A 23,649-nucleotide genomic window follows, 5' to 3' on the forward strand; every position below is an offset into this window, starting at 1 on the left:
ACTAGCTTTATAGCTTCCTACATTGTCTCCACATTGCAAAATATTATTTGTAGTTCAAGGAAATATTTAGAAAATAACACAAATATTACTTTAGAGAAATATATTTAATATACTACTTAGCAGGATATTTGTCATATCCTTCCTTGCAAAACATTCAGAAAATGCTAGTTCTCAACAAATATTTATAAGTATGATATTTGCTGTGTTGGAGATATATTCTGGTTTTGCTTGAATCTAATTATGTAAAAACAAGTATTGAATCAAGTTGTTTTCTAAATCAGAATTTTATGTGTATGCACATTCCCTAAATTTATTATGAAATATATATGTGTAGCTTCCAGCACATGGTAAGGTCACAGTCAAAAAACAGATTTCCAAATCCTTCAACTGTCTGCCCCCATAATACATGGTCTCATACAAGATGACAGTGACACCAATCATTTCTGTTCAAGGCTGACAGATATCTAAAACCACCTACCTGAACTTTTCCTTTTATGTCAAGTCTGTTAGAAAAGAAAGAGCAAATGCAGAAAAGAAACTGGGAACTTACAGTACTGTCTCTACAGAGAACTTAGAGAAGCAATTCAGACTTCCCACACCTCTTTTACTCTTAAAAATGGAGAAATTGGACTAGGTGCTTTTAAAATTCCCTTTGAAAAAAAAAGGATTCCATTGTTATTTATTGAAATGTAAAGGTAAATCAATTCTTGATTATTTGGAGGCTGGCAGCCCAATGTCAGCCCTCCCCAGTAACATGTCTGTTTCATGTCCCCGTGCCTGCTCCCCTCTGCTCCTGGTCAGTTGTGCCTTCCCAGGTCTTTCTACTAGGCATGAGCAGCAGGGGAAAACGAGCAAACGAGGAACACTATTGGAGAATGCTGTGGAAAAATGGGCAATGTAAGTGCTGGCTGAAATGAGTTCTGAAGATTACTTGTGGGTATCATTTAAGCTCAGCATCTATTAATTAGAGCTGAATCAATCAATAGCACCCTGGAGCTGTTCTGACTAATAGGTTTTATAGATCATTATGCTGCCTATCGATGGGGAGACCATACATCCTTCTCTGCCCAGGCCCTAAGCCTCTGATATCCTGGCATAATTAGTAGTAGCAAAATCCCCTTCACTTAAATTGTCCTGGTTTCCATGACAAATTATCTGGTCACCCTACAGGGACTTCAGGTAAAAGAAGGGCAAAAAAACGCCTCCTTCTGCACTGCTGCTGCTCTGCAGTCTAAGGGCAGTAAACTCCACCTACACTTCCCCAAGGGCCCCGCCTGTGATTGCTCTCCTTGGGAACAGATTAGTGAGGGGACACTGCTCCAGTCTGCAGCGGGTTGTGCGACCAGGAATCCTCCAGGCCCTTCTCCTCAGAAGGCATTCCTTAAGAAGCATACAGTTGACCTGTCTTTGTCAGCTGAGCAACACTATAAAAAAGTGCATCGGCTTTGGCCCCGAAATAAAAGCTTATTTTTAAAAAGCACTAACATTTGTTGGAGGGCTCTCCACTATTCCTTAGGAAAAGTTAAAGAAAACCGGAATGCCTTTCACAGTATAAAATTGAGGGCATCAACTTAGAAAATAGCACTTGAACGTGACTATCTGAATGCCATGGGCATGCAAACATCTACTTGCCAAGAACTCCTGTAGGGTGTGCGTGGGTCAGACACCTAAGGTGTCTGCAAGACGCGCAGCGAAAAAGAAAAAGAACACTGAGCCTTCCACTGTTTCTTTGACTTTGCATATTTCCCCAAAGCGTGCACAAGGTCTCCTGACCACTTTTTAAGCTTTCTTTTCTAAGTTTTTTTTTCATAGTTCATCAGGGTAGTCCCTCTCTATTGCTACCATATTTAGTAATCGCAGGTGAAAAACAATGCCTCTTATCTGCTGATGAGAAATGGGAGCTTAAAACTATGAATATAGTATTGTATTTTTAGAAAATAATAAGCATATTTGATGAATGTTAAGGGTGCACCGATTTCAGGAATTTCCAAAGAAACCCATATTTATCCATATATTTGTAATAGCAGAAATGACCATCTAAGAACGGCAAACACTCATATCAGATACCCGCAGAAGTTGTCATGAAACTGGAGGAAAGCGTTCATTTATTTAGATGATATGCCATCTACATAGTAGAAGTGTGATAAACTTGAAGTAAAGATGACCCAGTTAAACATGGCCTCAAATGAGTTGTAGGGGCAGTTTACTCATTCGTACCAGGCCCCACACGCCCTCCCCATTACAGACCCCCCACACGCATGACAAACCGACAAGGTCCCGTGTCTGTCTGCCGACCCCAGGAGAGCTACCAGGGGATCCTGCTTCCTCAGCACGTGGAAGGACCACCCGACAGATGGCAAATCAAGGGGACTGGATGTACAGCGATGAAGACAAGGCAGAGTATTTGTAATCTGAAATGTGCTGTGGATTATTTCCTCTTAGACATGTCTACACCTCACACTTAAAATACTTTTTAACTAAACAATAATCAATCATCATCATCATCATCGTCATCATCATCATCACTCAGTTTGATTTTCAATTTCCAGAACAACAGGACAAAATTACATAGATTCCCAGTGTTTCCCCAATTAAGATTTATTTTTCTTTTCCCTAAAATCCTTGTGTGGTAAAGAAGGGGAGAGAGTATAGTAGAAATAGATGGGGAAAAGTCTATTAAAACTGCCAAATGAAAAATAAAAAGCTATAGGTCTTTCTTTCTTTTTTTTTTTCACATGAAGTATATATAATTTATTCTTAAATTAACTCAATGTATCACATACTTTATGAACATGATTTACAAATTAGGAAATGAATGTCAGAAAAGTTAGTAACCAATTCCTTACGTAGAGATATGTAGGAAGACATGCCCAATAGTTGATTACAAAGAACTAAAACAAGATGGTGGGTGACTGGGTATGTATTTCTTGAGGTGTTTTTTGTTTTGTTTTGTTTTTTGAGGAGGGCACAGCTCACAGTTGCCCGTGCGGGGATCGAACCGGCAACCTTGGTGTTGTCAGCACCACACTCTAACCAACTGAGCTAACAGGCCATCCCTGTATTTCCTGAGTTTTAAAATGCACATTGAAATTGTATAGAAATGAAGATAAATTTGAGCTTTCGTTAACTCAAGTATGTGACATAGTGGCAGGTCCATTAACACTATGTGAAACTATTCCAGCTTCGGATTTACTCATCCTGGTCTGGTTGCCACCATCTTATGGCTTACAAAGACAAAAAGGCTACAGCTCTTGATCTCACAGGTGTTGCAGGGCAGGTTACTCAATCTTGCAAAACCAGAAGCAAGAACAATCGCCCTCTCAATTTTCAGCCTGTGATGGCTGGTTTAAGAAGTGGGATTCGTATGCCATGCTGGTTGGTTCTGCTTCCAATTCCAACAAGAACAAAAAGCAAGGACAAAAGCCTTGCTCCTTGAGGTGTGGTTCTTGGGGACCAGCAGCATCTGCATCACAGGGGAGTTTTTTACAAATTCAGACTTTCAGGCCCAACCCCAGACACACTGAATCAGAATCTGCATTTTAACAAGATGCGCAAGAGATTGGGCACATGTGCACATGCGCGTTTAAGTACTGCTGTGGAGGACTTGGAGTGGGCACCGGACAGCTAATCCCTTCCTACTGAGGATGTTTACGGAGCTGCAGATAAATTCCCCACGGTGTCCAGAAGTACAACTCCTCCCGCACTTGGAGTAAAAAACAACTGGACTTTGCATTGCAGTTCTGTTACTTACTAGCAGTTACTGAACTTCTCTATTTACCTTAAAAACAAACTAAGTATTTTCCAAGGCTGTTATGAGAATTCGACGAGAGAGCAGTGCCCGGCACAAAGCAGTAAACAGCTTCTGATTCCGTATTGGTACCAAACGAAGGATCTGCCAATGTTGCTTTAACATTGAAAGAATAATGCCAATTTTCCCAAAGCTAGCATATACATTTTATACAATTCCACCAAACCCCCACAGATATTTTTAATTGTATAAAATAATCTTAAAGTCAGTATGGAAAAAGAAACCATTCACCAAGACAAGAAAGACAGGCGCCTTACAAGAACAGAAGAATATGAAAGAATATATCCAATTCTACAGAACGATTCTATCAAAAAAAAAACATAGAAAAATGGGTTTCTTATATAGCAACAGATAACATAAAGGAAATCAACAAACAATAGGGCAAACCTAAATGGTAAATATTAAATATTTAATGAATATGAATTATGAAATGATACATATAAATATATATGTATATGTATATACACACAGATGTGTGTATACACACACACAATCATGTTTACACTCACTGGTAGTGGAGGATGAAAAAATAAAGTAACAGTGAGATAACACTAAACCTTTCAGAATGACAAAACTTAAAGACTGCCATGACACCAACAAGACGGCAACAAATATTTGTATGCATACAATGTGTGCAGCGGTACTGTTATTTCCAGGGACTAGATTGCAAGGACAGGTTGCTGTGTCAAAGGAAGACAATGGTGGTAACAGTAGTAGCAGTATTAGTTACAATGACAATTACTACTGTTACTATTACCAAGATACTTGTGACACAACAATCCACCTCCTGGTAATCTACTTTCAGGAGATGGTTATTCAGCATCATTATTTTAGTAGCAATAGTAACAACAGTAAGTGCCAGTACTACACAGGTAGTACTTACTAAGTGCCACTGTTCAATCACTTTACATACATCAACTCTAATCCTCACAACAACTCCAAAAAATTTGAAACTATCATTCCTATTTTACAGACTAGGAAACTAAGGCACTAAATATGCCTGGCAAACAGAAGAACTATATAAATGTTAGCTATTTTGCCCTTGTTGTTATATATTCCCTGACAAGCAGTTCCAGTCCTGTGATTATAACCCAAATGAGAAAAAAAATTAATAAAAAGTATTATGAATGTACATTTGAATGTACATAAATGGGTATATATGGACAGGTATGAGTAAATATATCTTTGTATGAAATCAAGAAAAACACAGAAGGACGCATAGTAGGCAGTTTGCGTGGATTATTTTGTTGGAGGGAAGGTGATATTGGGAAAAGAGAAAGGAGGAAGCCATTTCAATAATCAGAACACACACACACAGAAAGTGAGAAAGTTGAACTATAGGATAACAACTAAGAAATAACACTATACAACACAAAGCGCCTTAGAGGAGCTTAAGGAGTAGGTGGTTTTAAGCATATTTCATTACTCAGAAAAACAATATTTTTGTTAAATAATTTGGGTTTTCTTTCCCCTACATAACACAGATTAAGGCAATTTCCAAAGCATTATTCTTTGTTGAACAACAACAACAACAAAATCCTGGTACTCCAAGGTTCAAAACTCAGAAATCATCCATGTAAAAGTACTAAAAGCATGGAAGCTGAATTCTGCTCCAGGCACTGTCACTGTAGGATTATTGGACCTTTGGCAAGTCACTAATTTACACTTAGTTTTGTCATCGCCAAAGTAAGGAAGTTCAACCAGGTCATCTTTAAATCCCCTTTTAAAGTTATAAAAATGTGATGATTCTGTAACTAAAAAGCATAAAAGCGGAAAATAAAAAACTGGTAAATTGGAGTGATAATTATACATTTTAAAGAAACAAATTTCAAAATCTTAATGCCGTATAGCTAAGCAAGTAATTTAATGACCCACTTAAAAATGTACATTTTTAGAATTAAAATCTGCAATAAGATCAATTAGTGATTTTACATTTTCAAATGGTGAAAAGCATTGAGTTTAACTACTCAATGGTTTAATTTTCATTTTGCGAAAAAAAATGTTGCCAGTTTAGATATCTTCCAGATCCACTAAAGTAAAACTTAATTTGTCACCTTCAAATGGAGGCATCCATAAGTAGTTCAACCAAAATGTCATCCTCTAGAGACTACATATAAAAGCCCTATGAAAAAAGGCTGCTCAATGCCCGCCAGTTAGCCAAATAAACAAATTACACATTAAAATTTCTAACAGAAAATTTTGAATGTGCTATTAATAGAATACAAAATTGGCAAAAAAATTATCTGCTTAAGCATGACAGCTTCCTGAAGCAACAAAGTTTTAATTTTTATACTCCTCATAAGTTTTATAAATAATAATGTGACTATTAATAACACTTCATGAAAATATATGTCTGGGTGCAAAGCATAAAAAGTCACTAGCTCATAGGGCATAAAGATTTCCATGAGCTTGTTAAATTTAATGTATTTTATTTCCTTAAATGGTTATGGGATTTTCCAAAAGCATACACAAAATTCCTTAAAACTTTGCCAACTTAGAAATAGTTACATGAAAACCACCTTTTTAGACTGATTGGAATCTCCTAGAAGAATCTACCCAGTCTTTTGATAGGTTATCTTACGAATTCCCACAAAAAAACTAAGGCTGCTTGCTACAACCAGGTTTTATAGGTTAGGATGAGGCAGGGAAACAATTTATGGCTTGCACAGTTATCTGAAATTCCTGAAAACAAGCAGTTCCCTAAGCAGTATGTCATAATTGTCTTATCTACAAGCACAAGCACGTGCATTTATTTATATCCCGAGATTAACTTCAAGTCTAATTTTACTGCCACTAGTACGGGGGGGGGGGGGGGGATTTCTTTTTTTCAAGTGGAACTTGAGCGAGATCAAAGGCATTTTAAGGTCAAATTTTACTTCTCTGAAAAATCGACGGTATGATCCCAAGTAACTAATGAACGCCTGGCCGTGTCCTTGGGTGCATTGCGTAGCGGCTGCAGGAAACGCCGTCCAGCCGTCCCCACCTGTTGGTGTGCGGGACTGTGGGACTTACCCAGAAGAGCAGGTTGAGGGCGTAGAGCAGGCAACGCAGGCACTTCACGGAATCCTCTCTGGCCATTGTGAGCCGCGGCAGGGAGAAGCCCCATCCTTTCACCACATCCTACCCCCACGGGCGAGGCAGCCGCGATCTGCAGGGGCCGGGGACCACAGGGAACGGTCAGCGCCGCGCTCCGCACCCCATCCCCTCCCGCCTCGGCCGGCCCTCAGCTGGGTCCACAGTCTGGTCCGAAGCCTCGTTCGCTCGAGGCACCGCTACGTCGAAAATCGTTTGTTCGAGTTATAATGGTCATCTAACGTCCCCGAAGTTCCAAACCGGCTTCAGATAACACCTGCTGAGAAGCGAGAACGACGGACTCCCCGGACGAAGGAAGGCGCACAGTCAGCTCCCGCCCTCTGGGGACACGCGGCGGGGTCCTCCGCATCCTGATGAGACGCTCTTTAAAACCTCCCCCAATCCACGCCCCGCCTCGCGGACAGCTCCGCTCGGAACTGTCCCGAAGCTGAGAAACCCAAGTGCCCTGTGGGGACGTCACGGGCGCCGCGGGAGACTCCACGAGCGCGAGTGTACCTCTCGTTTGGATCATCCCGGGGCCCCTGGATCCCCCCACCCCACCCTGTGGCTCAGTGTGAACGCGCGGCACTGGAGGGGGCGCAGCTCTGAGCTGCGACTCCTCGCGGCGACTAGGGTTTCTTCGGGAGAACGTGAGAAATGATGTTTCAGCCCCGGAATGATGGATTAGCCGGGGGGGGCGGGGGACGGGGAATTAGGGCCGGTGCAGCTGTGCAGACGCGGGGTCGTCATTCCCGTCCCCTCCCCCGTCCCCGACCCCGCGCCGCCGGCCGCCGGAGCAGCACAAAGCCCCGCGCGGTCCCCCGCCCCGCCACCGCGTCCGCGCGCCCCCGGCAGGGCGCGGGGGGAAGCGCCGGCGGCCGGAGCAGAAAGGCAGCCCGTAAGCAGTTTAGCACACAGCGCCCGGGGCAGCCGCCGGCGGCGGGCGGGACCGCGGGCAGGAAGGACGGGCGACGCGCGGCCACTCACCGTGGGCGCAGGGCTCCGCGCCCCACTCCCGCCGGGGGACAGTCCGGGATGCGCGGCGGGGGCTCATCGGGGCAGGGACGCTCCTCCCGCAGAGCCCGAGGGCTGCATGGGCTCCAGCAGGAGACGCTTCCTTCTCTTCCTCTCCCCTCGCCGTCGCCGCCTCCTGAGAAAAAGGAAAAAAAAAAAAGTCCTGGGCAGCAGTTGCTGGAAAGTCTCTGTTAAGCCACCTCCCAGCGCCGCTGTCCCTCCCAAGTCCTCGCCAAGTCCGGACGAGGCAGCGGCGGCAGCCAGGGCCAGCTGCACGAACTCTCGGCGCATGCTCGGGCCGCTGGGTAGGGGTTGGACCTCAGTGGCTGTTTCTTGTCCCCTCACCCGGAGGGAGCCGCTGACGGGGACGCCTCACCTCTACAAGACAAAGTCCAGAAAGAGATAAAGCCCGCGCAGTAAACCCCTTTAAAATGGTGGTGTCGGAGGAGGAGGTTGGGTTATGACCATAGGGAAACAGGCTTTTATTATATGAAAATATTTGCGTTTGAGAAGGGGGGTGAAGGAGCGGCCCAACCCAATTCCAGCAATGGGAAACCAGTTTTCACACCCTTTCTGGAACCTCCTCCTGTGTCACTAATTTGCTGCCCTATAATCCTTCTTATTCCTTTGCTGATCTCCCTGATTTAAAATAATAATAATAATGATGATAATAATACTAATAAACAGTTCTTCCCCACTTCCATAGTGCACTAAAAGCATTTACGGAAACACCGGAGGAGTAAACGTGTCCAGCTCTGCTGACATCCAGAATAGGAATTTTTAACTCTTTCACAAGTAATACAGAGTTTGCAAAATTTTCTCCCAATGACGCTGAGTTTTAAGTGGGTGATTTATCTTGAATTGTGTACATAGTAATGGGACTTTGATTTTTTTTTTTAACTAGAAATTCGGGAAGTATTAAAGTAATAATAGGAGACTGTCCTTCCAAAATTACCTTCCCACTTGGAAGTAAGAAGTTTCACACTTAAAAAGCACTCTATCATATTCTCCATATAAAATTTTGATGTTTTATGCCTTATAGTAGTCCACATTTCTATGATTATTTTTGTGTATATTGTATGGCAAATAAATCTTCTCTAACAAATCCGAATTCCCTGAAATTCAAGCCACATCTTTCAGAAAACCTAGTAATGTGAGTCTTCCTCAAATTTCTTAAATGGGAAAATAAAATTGGAGCCCCGTGTCCAGCATTGCCTGTCCAGGGTCAGTTGCTGCATGACCAGAATGACGAGGAGACACACACTCATTTGAGTAAAACCAAGACCAAAAGAGAATCGGACTGTTCTGGGTTAGAGTTGGGACAATTCTTGGCAAGCAAGTCACTGAGCTGAATGTAAGGCAACAAGCCTCAAAGAGCACAAAGACAGCCGTCCACACAAAACACCAAGAAAAGTGTCCAGCCAGCCATCAGATGGCTCTAATTCTGACAACAAAGCATCTTCTGGAATCATGAAGAGTAAAGGAAGCCACGTTCAGTTTCTGCTCACATTAGGGTGTACACCAGTTCTAAGCAGATAAATGCTGAAACAACCCAGCATCGGAATGCTGTTGGCACCACACAGTCCTCAGACAGAAACTTCCCCCACATTGAAATTGACAAAAAGTGCAAATAATTCCTGTATCACTGAACAGAGATCCTCTTCTATTTCTAGAAAGTAGTTAGGTGCCTTTCCATAATTCATAAACTTTTAAGTCCCTAGAATAATACAATTTTAGAGGAAGGTGCTTTAGAAGTACATATGACCCCACTCTTTTTCGTAAATAATATGGAACCACGGGAAGTTAAAGGAGTTGCTCAATACCTCATCTCGTGGTAAATTCAAATTGAAATTCAGAATCATACTCTCTAACTAGTACTCTAGTTCAGTGATTCTCAAAAACTGCTGTATATTAGAATCACTCAGGACGTTTTGAAAAAAATCCTAATGCACAGGCCATACCCCTTACCAATTAAATCAGAATCTCTGCAAATGTGACCTAGGCATCATGGTTTATCAAAGTTTCCAAGTTATTTGTAATCGCAGCAACATTTGAAAACCACTGCAACTAACATTTTACAGATACTTGAAAACTAGCAAAGCAGTCTTTTTGGGTTTACCTAGATCAAAACCCTCACCTCCCTCACCTGTGAGCTGATAAATTAAAATTAATATCCCCGTTTCACAAGTTAAGAAGGAAACAGAGCTGTAGTTACTGCTATACTATTTCTGATAAAAGGTCATCAGAGTCTATGGCTCAACATTTCAGTAGAGGAGACCTCACCACATCTGAGGCATTGCAAGAGTGGGAAGTTTTGATTGTTTAAATCTGACCATACATCCCTCTAGCAATCCTCTCATCAACAACTTGAGGGCAGCTGCTCTTTCCTCCCTCTCCAGTTCTTCTCTTCTCCAGGATTACAGAAGCACAATAAGACTTGACATCAAAGCTGTCATTTTGTGGGCTCTATATTTTTCTCTGTGGGAATAACTTTTTTGTGTGTGTATGCACAAACGGAGGGTAGAAAAATCCCCAAATGGGCATGACAATTTGAACATAGAATAACATATTAGGAAGACCCTAAGGTCTATTCATTGCCCATGAGCCAGAAACGCAGCTCTGTAGCTGTGTATGCTTCACTAAGTTTAGATAACACCTGCTATTTATGAACAATGCAACAAAGCATCTACTGGAATCATGAAGAGTAAAGGAACATGTGTCAGTTCCAGAGTCAGGAGTAAAACTTAGTTATGCAGTAAGGTAATACGAGTTCTTCACTCTGCAAGGCAACTCATTCGTCCATAAGTTATTCCACTCTCTCTGCTCAAGTTGTGCAGAGGGAAGGAGCAGCATAGGTATTCAGTAGGATGTATGAGTTTATACTGCTTCTTAGTATAATATTAGGTTGGTACAAAGGTAATTGTGGTTTAAAAGGTTAAAATTATTTGCAAAAACCACAATCACTTTTGCACCAACCTAAAACTTACAGTACACTCAAGACACTTCTTCATAATCAATACAGAAAAGAAACATAATATGTTCTGAGCAAGTAATATGTGCCTAATGTACTAAATGCTTCTCATAATTCCTCATAACTACACAGTGATATACTGAGACTCAGTGATTTCTCCAGGGTCATACAGGTAGTAAGTAAAGAAACTGAGGTTCTAAGATCTGTCTGACTCTTTCCACTGTTAATCTGTGTTACTATCATATTTCAAATCTGGGTGGAGATTCATTGACAAGCCTCAAGAAGAAAAATATTCTAGGCATTTTTATCTTAATTCTTGAGAATATGAGGTTGGATTTCAAATATATATGCTTAAACTATGACTGGTAAATCTACTTTCACCTTTTATTTCTAAAAGAGTAGACCCAATAGGATTGAGAAAACCTTTTTTATCACTGCATTACATACAGTTCTTCCAACTACAAGCTTAAGGTTGACAAAAAAATACAGAATTCCCATTTAGAATTTCAGATAAACAACAAATAATTTTTTAGTATAAGGATGCCCTAAAAATTGCACAGGAAAAATTCACATTGGATATACATGTACTAAAAAATAATTATTTAATTATTCAACATTTATCTAAAATTCAAATTTAACTGCACATCTTATATTTTCATTTGCTAATTTAGGCTGCACATCTTATATTTTCATTTGCTAATTTAGGCAACCCTAGAAAATTCAATTCAAAGTGCCACAAATATAACAATATATGCAAATATATTATTTCATATAACAGTAAGCCCCAGAATAGCAATTCACCCACTCAACAATGACGTCAAGGAATTAATCGTTTTCTACCTTACTCTTCTGATATACATAATGTGTCAGCTAGTATCTTTGGGCTACCTCTTCTCATGATGACACAATAGTTGTGCAAATCTAGCCATTGTATCCCATTACTACTTCTACGGGAGAAAGAAACTATTCCCTTCTGTGGGTCTCCCTTAGAATACAGGAAAACTCTCCCAGAAGTTTTGCAGCAGATTATTCCTTAGATTCATGAGCTGGAAGCTCACCACATAGTGATGTATGCACCAATTATTGGCAAGACCCATGGATGTGCCATGACTGATTTAAAGCAATCAGACACATTCCCTGTGCTGGGGCAACTCTTCTCTGAAACACATGGACAAACAGAGGAGGGCAGATAACTGAGTACAGTCAGAATTTTGTTTGAATTGTAGGGTATGAAAAGGAATGGATGCTCCCATCCCCTCTCCTGTTCACTGCCAAAAGAACCCAGCTCCCAGCCAACTACTTCTGTGGCACTGCTCAGCAAATGCCCTTAGTTACTGAGAGAACCACTGAAGCAGGAACCTAGTGACAAGAGCAAAGGACGCTAAAAGAACTCAGGTCACATAACTTCCATCCCATGCCATAAGCTTACACCCTGCACTACACTTGTATTTGTACACCATACTATTGATTAAAGAGTTGCCCCAATCATCACCCTCATAGAGAAAAACCTAGAAAAATTTCTTGTTGCAGTATATTCAAACTTAGCCTCTGTACAAAATTCAGAGATTTGGGCTCATTTCGCCGCAAATTTACATTGGTACAAATAATCCAGACCTTCTTAATAAATATTTATTCAATTGTTACTAAAAACTCAGAACTGTACTAAGAGGTACCATCAGTTCTAACGTAATTTTGACTCCCAAAGAATTTATAGTCATTAGCATACTTCCTCTTCAGAAAGCAACATTTACAGAATTTAAGAATTCCTACCCTTTGTACCAGGTCTTCCAATTCTTTGAAACAAACTACACAGAAAACGAAGGAATGCAAGCTCCATTTACAAACAGCTGTCGAACCCTACTTTTCTTTCTTTTTTTGTTTTAATTAAAGTTTATTAGGGTGACAATGGTTAGTAAAGTTGCATAGGTTTCAGGAGTACAATTCTGTATTATATCATCTATACATCACATTTTGTGTTCACCACCCAGAGTCAGTTATTCTTTCATCACCATATATTTGACCCCATTTACCCTCATCTACCATCCCCCACCCCCTTTACCCTCTGGTAACCACTAAACTATTGTCTGTGTCTATGAATTTTTGTTTTCTCATTTGTTTGTCTTGTTGCTTTGTTGTTTTCCATTTTATAGTCCACATATAAGTGAAATCACATGGTTCTCGACTTTTTCTGTGTGATTTATTTCGTTTAGCATAATAATCTCAGGATCCATCCATGTTGTTGCAAATGGCACTATTTCATCTTTTCTTATGGCAGAGTAGTAGTCCATTGTGTATATGTACCACGTCTTCTTTATCCAATCATCTATGGAAGGACACTTTGGTTGTTTCCATGTCTTGGCCACCGTAAATACAGCTGCAACGAATATCACAGCACATATATCTTTACGGATAAATGTTTTCAGATTTTTGTGGTAGATACCCAAGAGAGGGATTGCTGGTTCATATGGTAATTCTATTCTTAATACTTTGAGGAACTTCCACTTTGCCTTCCAGAGCAATCTGCAGTCCTACCAACAGTGTATAAGTGCTCCTTTTTCTCCACAGCCTCTCCATCACCTGTTACTATTTGTCTTGTTGATAATAGTCCTTCTAACTGGGGTGAGGTGATATCTCATTGTGGTTTTTACATGCGTGTCTCTGATGATTAGCAATGAGTATTTTTTTCATGTGTCTATTTGCCATTTGTATGTCCTCTTTGGAGAAATGTCTATTTAGGTCCTCTGCCCATATTTTATTTGGATTGTTTCTTTTTTCGTTGTTGAGTTGTATGAGTTCCTTATATGAAACCCTACTTTTCTTAGAAAGGTTCCTCAGGAATTATTCCATTATACCACTATATCAGCTTCTTGTCATGCCCACAATACAACAACAAAAAGCAAGATAACCAAATACTTACCATGAATATGACTCATGTGTTTTAATCTGCTGTTCCTTCCATTCACTTGCTGTGTTTTAAAACTCAGATTATTCCAGCAGCACATTAATAAAACATTTATTTATTTGCTCTGGATAAAACATTTAATTTTAAAATCTATTTTTTCCAATACTTCTCCACTTTATTAAGATTCACCAAATAGTATTTACGTATCTAAACATTTACTGTAAGTTTCAGTGATGTTTAGATTCTGAATTATCTTTCCATAATTAAGTTAATTTAGGCACATCGACTTGAATATTTTATAGAAAACACTTATTTACGTCACAAATAGCAATGAGTATAATTTGCAAATGTTACAAAGATGATTCCAAATCTCAGCTAACCTCTTTCCCAAACTGCAACCACTCGTTTAATCTTGAATGAAAATAGAGACCAAAAACAAATGCTGACATGTATCATCACTGTGAGATTCTGGTGACTGAGAAATCCTTGATGGAGCAGCGAGCTGTGATTACTGGAAAGCTCAGAACACTGGCAAGGCTTAATTGCGAAGTACTTAACATAAGGCCACAGAGTTTGTTTTCCTAAGAAGATCTAGGAACTACAGATGTCATTTAGTAATGCATTGAAATGGCATTGCTACGTTAGTGCTGCACAGAAACTCCAGGTCACCTCTTCATCATCTATTATTTTGGATAAGTTTCCACTATCATAGCATGGCCCTGCCCTCCAGCTGCACAGGCAGCCACTAAACCATACTGGCCTCCTTCCTTCCGCAATCTGTTGGCAGCTGCCAGGACCAACCGGCAACCAGTGGCTCCAAAGGGATGACCCAGGAACAGCGATCCACCCCAGGTGTTAAACTTCTCCAGAGGAGGCAATCCAACCTTGGTTTTCCTACCCATGTAGTTTTGTGCAAACCAGTCAGAATCCATGGCTTTAAAATTAGCCAAAATCTGATCTGAGAAAGCTTCATGAAATTCAAAAGCATCAATGTCATTCATTGTTAATCCTGCCTTTTCTAGAACTTTTGGAGTAGCATATGATGGTCCAAGTAAAAGTTGGTCTTTTGGATCTTGAGACACGTACACAAAATCCCTCAGATATGCCTTGGGCTTATAACCCAGGGCCAGAGCTTTTTCCTCTGCCATAATCAGCATTGCAGATGCACCATCAGTCAGGAAAGAAGAATTTGCAGCTGTTACTTTGCCATAGGGTTTGACAAATGCAGGTTTTAGTTTGGCCATCTGATCCAGGGAGGAAGGACGAATGCCATTATCTTTGGTAACTATCTTTTTCTGGTACTTTGAAGGGTACAATGTCAGATAGGAGTCCTTCATCCTGTGCCTTCTTGGCCAGGCTGTGAGAGTGCAGCGCATACTCATCCTGTTCCAGTCAAGAAAAGGCCGCAGCCAATCGGTCTGTAGAGTGGCCCATGGTCTCATTGGTGGAGAACTCGGCCACCGCAGGGAGCTCAGGTGATAGGAAATTCAATCTGAATTTAGAGATTAAAGCTAGCCGCTGACCCAGAGTCTTGGCCTTATTGAGATCAAGCAACATTTTTCTCATTTTCCTTGAATGAGGAATAAGGATGTCGGACATTAACTCTACACCACCTGCTACGATGACATCAGACTGGCCGGAAGCAATCAAGCCAAGCCTGTGGTCATGGTTTGATTGGAAGAGATGCAAGCCATGGTGACAGTGTGAGCAGGAGTCTTGTCAGAGAAGCCAGCTCCAAGGGCAGCCTCTCTAGCCACATTGCTTGTTTTCACTTCCTGTATAACTGTGCCAAAGATGATATAATCAACAACATCCTTTGGGACATTGGTCCCATGCGACAAACCCGAAAGTGCTCCTCTAGCCAAATCATGTGGCATCAGGTCTTTATATGAAGTGCCTGACAGCAAAAATGGAATGCGAACACCATCCACCACCACGACATTTCTTAGATTGGCTTTGGCTAAGGTTTTCTTTGATTTGGTCTGGGCAACTGGGGCAGCGCATAGCTGAGAGGAACAGCTCAGAGGTCTTACAGAAAAACTGAGGGCCAACTTTGATGTACTGGGAAGGTTTCTAAAAGTGTAAGTCAAGGAAGCCATTCTGAAATCTGCGTTTGCGTCTGCTCAGGCTCCGCGGCTGGCAAGGTTAGGACCCAAGTAAAAAATCTATTTTTAACTGGCTAATCCAAGCTCACGGGTTTTTTCATTCTACCACATATAAACCAACCACTTATGTAATACAAACAATTATGATTTTGTTATTATCATTCAGCCTTTACAAAAGTTTTATCATTGAAACTTAGACTTTCTATTCCTATATTATTATTTGTGTTTGTGTATTAGCCATAACCATGTATGGCAAACTACAGTTGTAGTTAATTTGAATTTCGTATTTCATGCTATGAATGCATAAATAATTGACAGATGAATAAGAAAAAAAAGCTAGTGTTCCTACACTAGTGTTCTTTCAGTGGTGATGCTACGTGTTTTATTCCCATTGCATAGAACTAGCAATAGCCATAATGTTCACCATCTCTGTATCATCAGTATTCTTTCTTAAAAGTAGTATTAATGATTACTGTTCACAGATATAAGGGAGGAGGTATCATGCCAGGGACATAAAACATCCACACGGAACTCAGAGTTAGTTTTAATTATTTAACAAGAATTACTGTGATTTGAATATCTTTCTTAGCTTTATCAATAATATTACTCACTGTAAATGACTAGCAAAAAAGATTTCAGATGCAATATGTTTAGTTTAGAAAACTTATACATATTTTCCAAGATGACTAGTAGGAATTAAAGTATGTGTTTTCTGGTGGGCGTTTTATGTTGATGGTGTTTTATGAATCACTGTCACCTTAGCACTGGGTCACAGAGCGGAATCTTTCCAAGTCTGCCAATATGGACATGAGCTGGTTTACACTTCAAGGAAGGTGACCTAAAATATGGCAGCAGCCAGCTTGGGCTGCAACACTGATCATGTTAATTTAATTAACTAGGTCCCAGACACCATTTCTTATCTCAGACATAAAAACTGAGAATATAGTAACCAAAATCTTATGTTATTTAAGTTTATTCTCATTTTCTTTTTCTTTTTCTTTAAATTAAAATTTATTGGAGTGACAATGGTTAGTAAAGTTACATAAGTTTCAGATGTACAATTCTGTAATATATCATCTATATGTCACATTGTGTGCTGACCACCCAGAGTCAGTTCTCTTTCCATCACGATATATTTGACCCTGTTTACCCTCATCTACCAGCCCCCTCCACCCTTATCCTCTGATAACCACTAAACTATTGTCTATGTCTATGAGTTTCTGTTTCTTTGTCTTTTTCCCTTGTTTTACCACATATCATATGGTGAAGTCATATGTTTCTTGACTTTTTCTGTGTGACTTATTTTGCTTAGCTTGATAATCTCAAGATCCATCTATTTTGTCACAAATGGCACTATTTCCGTTTACTCTCTTTCTTGATTTCTTCTTTCTTTTTACTATCTGCAGCTTGCACTATACTAAAGATGTTATAAATAATTTCACTTCTTCCCTTCCCTCTACGACCTTCACTCTATTCAGGCAATGTTGCCAAATAGTTCCATGAACTTACCACGTTTGCTATACATCCAAAGTTTCACAAAAGTGCCTCATTCAGTTATGGGAGAAGAGAGGGATGGCCAGAACTTAAAAACTAGACCAATCAATTAGGCTGTGACTGCAATTGAGTGAAGACCCATCAAAAGGCGTTGTAAATTCAGCCAGCGGAGCGGAACCAAGTATGAGGGGAATGCGTTGGCAAGTGTGAAGTGGGAATCTCAGCAGGAAGACAGATGGCAGCATCAGAGAGGTCCAGCAAATGGTAACAGGCAGGTGCCCTGGCAGACAGACAGAGCTCAGTGGCACAGGAGTTGGGCAGCAAAAAAACCCATGAGAAGAACGATGAGAAGCAGGAAAAGACCCTCCTCCATCTCGAGGTGATTTAACCACTCTCTCCAGGCCTTAGTCGATCAGGGTGGTCCAGGGAGATGAAGGCAGGTCCCAAGGAAACCAAGATTCCAGAACAAGAACCACAGTCCCAGAGAAATTCCTCTAGTCACTAGTTTTAAGAGTCATAATGTTAAAATTAGAACCATTTGTGGTTTCCAGATTAAGGAAGATTTTTAAAGCTGGGCTGAGGAGTTTGCACTTTATTCAGAAGCAATGACAGTCACTAATGAGTTTTGACATGAGCAGAAGAATAGCATAACAACAGAAGTTTCAAAGGCAGACGTGGATTTGAATGCTGGTTTCACCAGTTGCTAGTCATGTGATCAAGAGGAAATGACCTCATGTCCTCACCTCTGTAAGCCTCAGTTTCCTTATCTGCATACCTACCTCCTAAAGTGGTCATGAGTATTATATAATATGTGAGTGACCTAAATTTAGCTGGGGTCACACTGCCCTTTGAGGTTTAAATAGAATAGGCTGAGCCTCTTTCTGCAAACAGCGTGTAAAGTTGTTTTCTCCCTTGTAGTCCCTCTGGGGATTCTTGGGATGAGGAAAGAGAAGAAGCCAGCTTCTAGAGTTCGGAATCCGTTGATGGGTCATCTTGTCACCCCATGCATGCTATTCTTTTCTCTGAAGGGTGACAGATTTCAGGAAAAGATTCCTTCTCTCTCAAAGTATTAAGCCAACATTTGTAGCTGCCTTGACGAAAGTCTCAGGGCATCTGAAGGGATTTCCATAGCAGCACCATATATAACTCAAAATCAAATATTAGAAATCCTCTGGTTACTCTACTACTTACTTCTTCCTGGTTGTCTTTCCCTGAAGTTTCCATAGTGACTGCTCCTCACCCCTTCTCTGTTCTCTCTCACTGCCTACACCTTATTCCCAAAGTTCTGGTAACTTCTCAGGCTGACAACATAGCTATCTTATTTGTTTTATAGACTCAAACTATGCCCTAGATGTCTCAGCTTTCACACAATTCTCTCCCATGCAAGACAATTGGGAAGAGACTCATGGATGTAATGAAGACACAGCCTAGACTGTAGGGGCTGGTTTTCAGAAGAGAATGTAGGATTAAGACAGCTGGAAGGAGTCATCCAGGATCTGAACGCTGATCTCAGAAACTATTTTGGTTCTGAAGCCACATTTTTTGGTTTAAGATTTTATTGGGAAGGGGAACAGGACTTTATTGGGGGAACAGTGTGTACTTCAGCACTTTTTTTTTTCCAAGTCAAGTTGTTGTCCTTTTAATCTTAGTTGTGGAGGGCGCAGCTCAGCTCCAGGTCCAGTTGCCATTACTAGTTGCAGGGGGCACAGCCCACCATCCCTTGCGGGACTCGAGGAATTGAACTGGCAACCTTGTGGTTGAGAGCCCACTGGCCCATGTGGGAATCAAACCGGCAGCCTTCGGAGTTAGGAGCACGGAGCTCCAACCACCTGAGCCTCCGGGTCGGCCCCCTGAAGCCACATTTTGATTGGATTCTTTGGTAGAGGAACCTATGCCCAGGGGCATTGTTGAAAACCATAGGAGAATCAGCAGGCAATTAGCAGTTACTTGCTGAATTCCTGATATGCTTCTTCTGCATGCTCAGCCCCACTCTGGTGCTGAAACAACCCTGAGGTTGCGGTGCAGATGGTATAAGAGGAAGGACAAGCTTATTGGCTGTCAGGGCTTCCGAGAACCCCTCTGCCCCAGGTTGAAGCCGGTCCCCAGTGGCCCCACACTATCCGTCCAGCACAAATCATAGGCTCCTGCCTCTGCTTTCCCTACCTGATATCCTAATTTCAAATCCTATTTAAAATCAGAAATCCTTCCCCAAACCCCATCTTCTGGCTATGCCCTAATACTATTCTTGATTTCTCCCTCCATAAGCTAGATCTTGCTCCCTATATTTCATTTGCTTTCTTACTTTTCTGGGACCTGTCGGGACTGGATCTTTAAAACACCACGAGGTACAAACTGCTTAACTTGGAATTTTCTTAATGTTGTGGATCATCAACCTTAACCCCCAAAATACACACACCCCCCAACACACACAACCTCACACAGACACACACACACACACACACACACACACACTTACTCACACTCACACACACTCACTCACACTCGCACAGCATTGGACCTCCTTGGAGACTAAAATCTGCAAGAAGCAACCCTGGGTCTGCCTTGACCCTTCAGACACGTACCTGAAGCCCTAGAGCCTAGGACACTGTCCCCAGCCCTTTCCTATATTAACCTGGAGAGATTTGTATGGTTTTTGTGTCTTTGTTTTTGTTGTGTCTAAACATGCTTGAATTTTAACAGTGAATACATTAAAGTCTCTTTTCGGGGTTGGTGCCACAGCTTATGGAAGTAAGCAGGTTATTAGCTTCTCTACTGAGTTTGTAACATTCTGTCTCCTCACTGTCAGACTGGATTTTGCTGGTTTGTTTGTGATTTTTGCAGGCCACAGTGTGCTTACAGCAAGCTACACTTCCCTATCCCCTGCTCTATTTTCTGTCAAAAGCAATGGAATAGATTTTTTTATCTCCTATGGGCGGAAAATCAGGAAACCAAGATGATAGAACAGAACTCAAAGCCAGAGAACATACTCTAATGAGACTCTGGAAAAATCCATGAGTTTTAGTGTAAGGATTTTGTGATGTCGGTTTTTGCCTAAGGATTTAATGTAAAGATTGTGTGTGTGTGTGCGTGTGTGCATGTATGTGTGTGTTTCTTTTTTACCCATCTACGTTTTGTGTAGTTAAGGTTCTAAGATGAGTGAACTCTGGTCCTAGGAGTATTACTGAACTAACCTTTCAAAAATGAGACTCTTGAGAAAATATTTGAAGGGGATTTCACTTTTACCTGATCATAATATTTCCAACTTTAATTTTGTATTTGTAATTCAAGACGAGTGAACTGGGAAACAGAGGACTGAGGTTCTAAACCAGATTTTCCCTGGGCCAGAAAACCTAAAGTTGTTTAATGGCTCTCCGTCTGGACAGATAAGAAAGTGATTTTTATCTCTAGCTTTCTATTAACTTCTTTAATTTTAATATCATAATTCTAACTTTGAGCAATTTGATCACGTGTTTAAAATTCTATCCTTTCTACTTCTGACAAAAATTGCTACCCACAGTAATATTTTTATAGGCCAAATATTCATGACCTAACACCCTTTCCTTAAGTCTAAACAATAAGTACTGATATGGGAGATGTTCTTTAATTCTATCGATAACAATAGCTCCGCATGTTGATACTATTATGACAAATCACAACTCAATTGTTAAGGTTCAAAGTTAGGTTACAATATTAATTTACATATTATCTTTGATTTAAAAAATTCTTTTTCTATGAGAGCTTTAGATATGGTCCTTGTATTATATAAATCAAATACTCATATGTACTCTAGGTCTATCTTAGCATTAGAGATGTTAAAATTGCTTTTTTTCTTATTCTTGTCTTTCAAATCTGAAGATGGCTGTGATTAAAACATACAATTGTATATGCATACACATTCATACTTAGTCTCATAATTTTTCTGTACACTGGGCATTCATAGTATATACAATTGACTTTATAAATTCATGCTAATTGATAGTTACTAATTTATTTTTATATTATTAGTTTCAGGTGTACAAAACAACATAATGATTAGACATTTACACTCCTCACAAAGTGATGACCCCCTGCAACTCTACTACCCATCAGACATTGGACATAGCTATTACAATACCATTGACTATATTTCTTATGCTGTATTTTACATCCCGTGACTATGTATATACATTTTAATAATATTTGACATTCAACATTGTTTTATATTAGTTTCAGGTGTACAGCACAGTGGTTAGACATTTGTATATAGTGATCACCCCAATAAGTCTAGTACCCATCTGATACCATACATAGTTTTTACAACATTATTGACTATAATCCCCATACTGTATTTCACATCCCCAGGATATTTTATGACTACTCATTTGCACTTCCAAATCCCTTCACTTTTCTCGCCCATCCTCCAACACCCTCCCATCTAGCAACCATCAAATTGTTCTCTGTATCCATGAATCTATTTCTATTTTGTTTGTTTGTTTATTCTATTCTGTAGATACCACATATAAGTGAGATCATATGGTATTTCTCTTTTTAGTCACTTAGCATAATATTCTCTAGGTCCATCTTTCTTGTTGTAAATGGTAAAATTTATTCTTTTTCATGGGAGAGTAATACTCCATTGTATAAATGTACCAGTTTCTTTATCCAATCATCTATTGATAGGCATTTCGGTTATTTCTACATCTTGCTATTGTAAATAGTGCTGCGGTAAACATAGGGGTGCACACATTTTTTTAATTAGTATTTTGGATTTCTTTGGATAAATATCCAGGAGTGGAATTGCTGGGTCATAAGGTAGCTCTATTTTTAACTTTTTGAGGACCCTTGATACTGATTTCCATAGTGACTGCACCAATTTGGAATCCCACCAACAGTGCACAAGGGTTCCATTTTCTCCGCATCCTCGCCAGCACTTGTTTGTGGATTTATTGATGATAGCCATTCTGACGGGTGTGAAGTGGTAGCTCCTTGTGGCTTTTATTTGCATTTCTCTGATGATTCGTGATGTTGAGCATCTTTTCATATGTCTTATTGGCTATCTGTATGTCCTCTTTGGAGAAATATCTATTTAGATCCTGTGCACATTTTTAAAATTTAGATTGTTTGTATTGCTGGTGTTGACTCATATGAGTTTTTTATAAATTTTGGATATTAACTCCTTATCAGATGTATCATTGGCAAATATCTTCTCCCATTCAGTAGGTTGTCTTTTCATTTTGTGATGGTTTCCTTTGCTGTCCAAAAACTTTTTAGTTTTATGTCATCCATTTGCTTATTTTTTTTCTTTTCTTTCTCTTGCCCAAGGAAATATATCAGTAAAAATATTACTAAGGGTAATGTCTGAGGGTTTACTTCCTATATTTCCTTCTAGGAGTTTTATGGTTTCAGGTCTCATATTTAATCTTGTTTCCCCCCTTCTTCTTAAATAAGTCCTTTTAACATTTGTTGTAATACTGGCATGGTGGTGAGGAACTCTTTTAGCTTTTTCCTGTCTGGGAAGCTCTTTAACTCTCCTTCCATTTTAAGTAATAGTCTTGCTGGACAGAGTAGTCTTAGTTGTAGGCCCTTGTTTTTCATCACTTTGAATATTCCCTGCCACTCCCTTCTAGCTGCAAAGTTTCTGTTGAGAAATCAGCTGACAGTCTTATGTGAGCTCCCTTGTGGTTACTAGTTGTCTTTCTCTATTTGTCTTTAAATTTTGGCATTTTAATTATAATGTGTCTTGGCATGGGCCCCTTTGGTTTCATCTTGTTTGGGATTCTCTGTACTTCCTGGGCTTGTATGTCAATTTCCTTCAACAGGTTAGGGAAGTTTTCAGTCATTATTTTTTCAAATAGGTTCTCGATCCCTTGCTCCCTCTCTTGTCCTTCTGGTAGCCCTATGATGTGAATGTTGTTACGCTTGCCGTTGTTCCACAGGTCCCTTAAGCTATCTTCATTGCTTTTTATTCTTTTTTCTTTTTGTTTCTATTAGGTGTTTTCTGCTACTTTGTCTTCTAAATCGTTTATTCGGTCCTCTGCTTCATCTAATCTGCTGTTGATTTCCTTCTAGAGTATTCTTCATTTTAGTTATTGCATTCTTCATTTATGATGATTCTTTTTTATGGTTTTTATGTCCTTCTTTATGCTTGTTACCTCTCTGTTGCAGTTCTCACCAAGTTCCTTAAGCATTCTTATAAACTGTGTTTTAAACTCTGTCTCTGGTAGGTTGGTTGCCTCCATTTCATTTAGTTCCATTTTGGGAGGTTTCTCCTGTTCTTCTATTTGTGACATGCTTTTTTGTTTCC

The 23,649-nt window shown here is 40.2% G+C and overlaps 2 protein-coding genes across 11 annotated transcripts in view; both read right to left on the bottom strand.

Annotated features, from left to right (window-relative positions):
• Window positions 1–23,649, bottom strand: part of TSPAN12 (tetraspanin 12) — a 101,251-nt gene that overhangs the window by 61,627 nt on the left and 15,975 nt on the right. For 2 of the 10 annotated variants that reach the window (XM_081038240.1, XM_081038235.1), the window contains exons 1-2: window positions 7,868–8,136; window positions 6,821–6,956 (exon numbers count right to left, since the gene is read on the bottom strand). In XM_081038240.1, coding sequence (XP_080894366.1) covers window positions 6,821–6,886 — 66 coding nt within the window. In that variant the 5' untranslated portion in view covers window positions 6,887–6,956; window positions 7,868–8,136. Of the gene's footprint in view, window positions 1–6,820; window positions 6,957–7,867; window positions 8,184–8,270; window positions 8,331–23,649 lie in introns of those variants that run through there. The other 8 variants (XM_081038236.1, XM_081038237.1, XM_081038234.1 and 5 more) reach the window with 8 other exon arrangements.
• Window positions 14,365–15,874, bottom strand: LOC308492902 (trifunctional enzyme subunit beta, mitochondrial-like). The gene is given in 4 exon segments (XM_081038385.1): window positions 14,365–15,054; window positions 15,056–15,159; window positions 15,163–15,422; window positions 15,425–15,874. Coding segments are annotated over 4 exon segments (1,410 nt in total). The 5' UTR covers window positions 15,867–15,874; the 3' UTR covers window positions 14,365–14,450.

This window comes from Rhinolophus hipposideros (assembly GCF_964194185.1).
Source record: "Rhinolophus hipposideros genome assembly, chromosome: 25".
Classification (NCBI taxonomy): Eukaryota; Metazoa; Chordata; class Mammalia; order Chiroptera; family Rhinolophidae; genus Rhinolophus; species Rhinolophus hipposideros.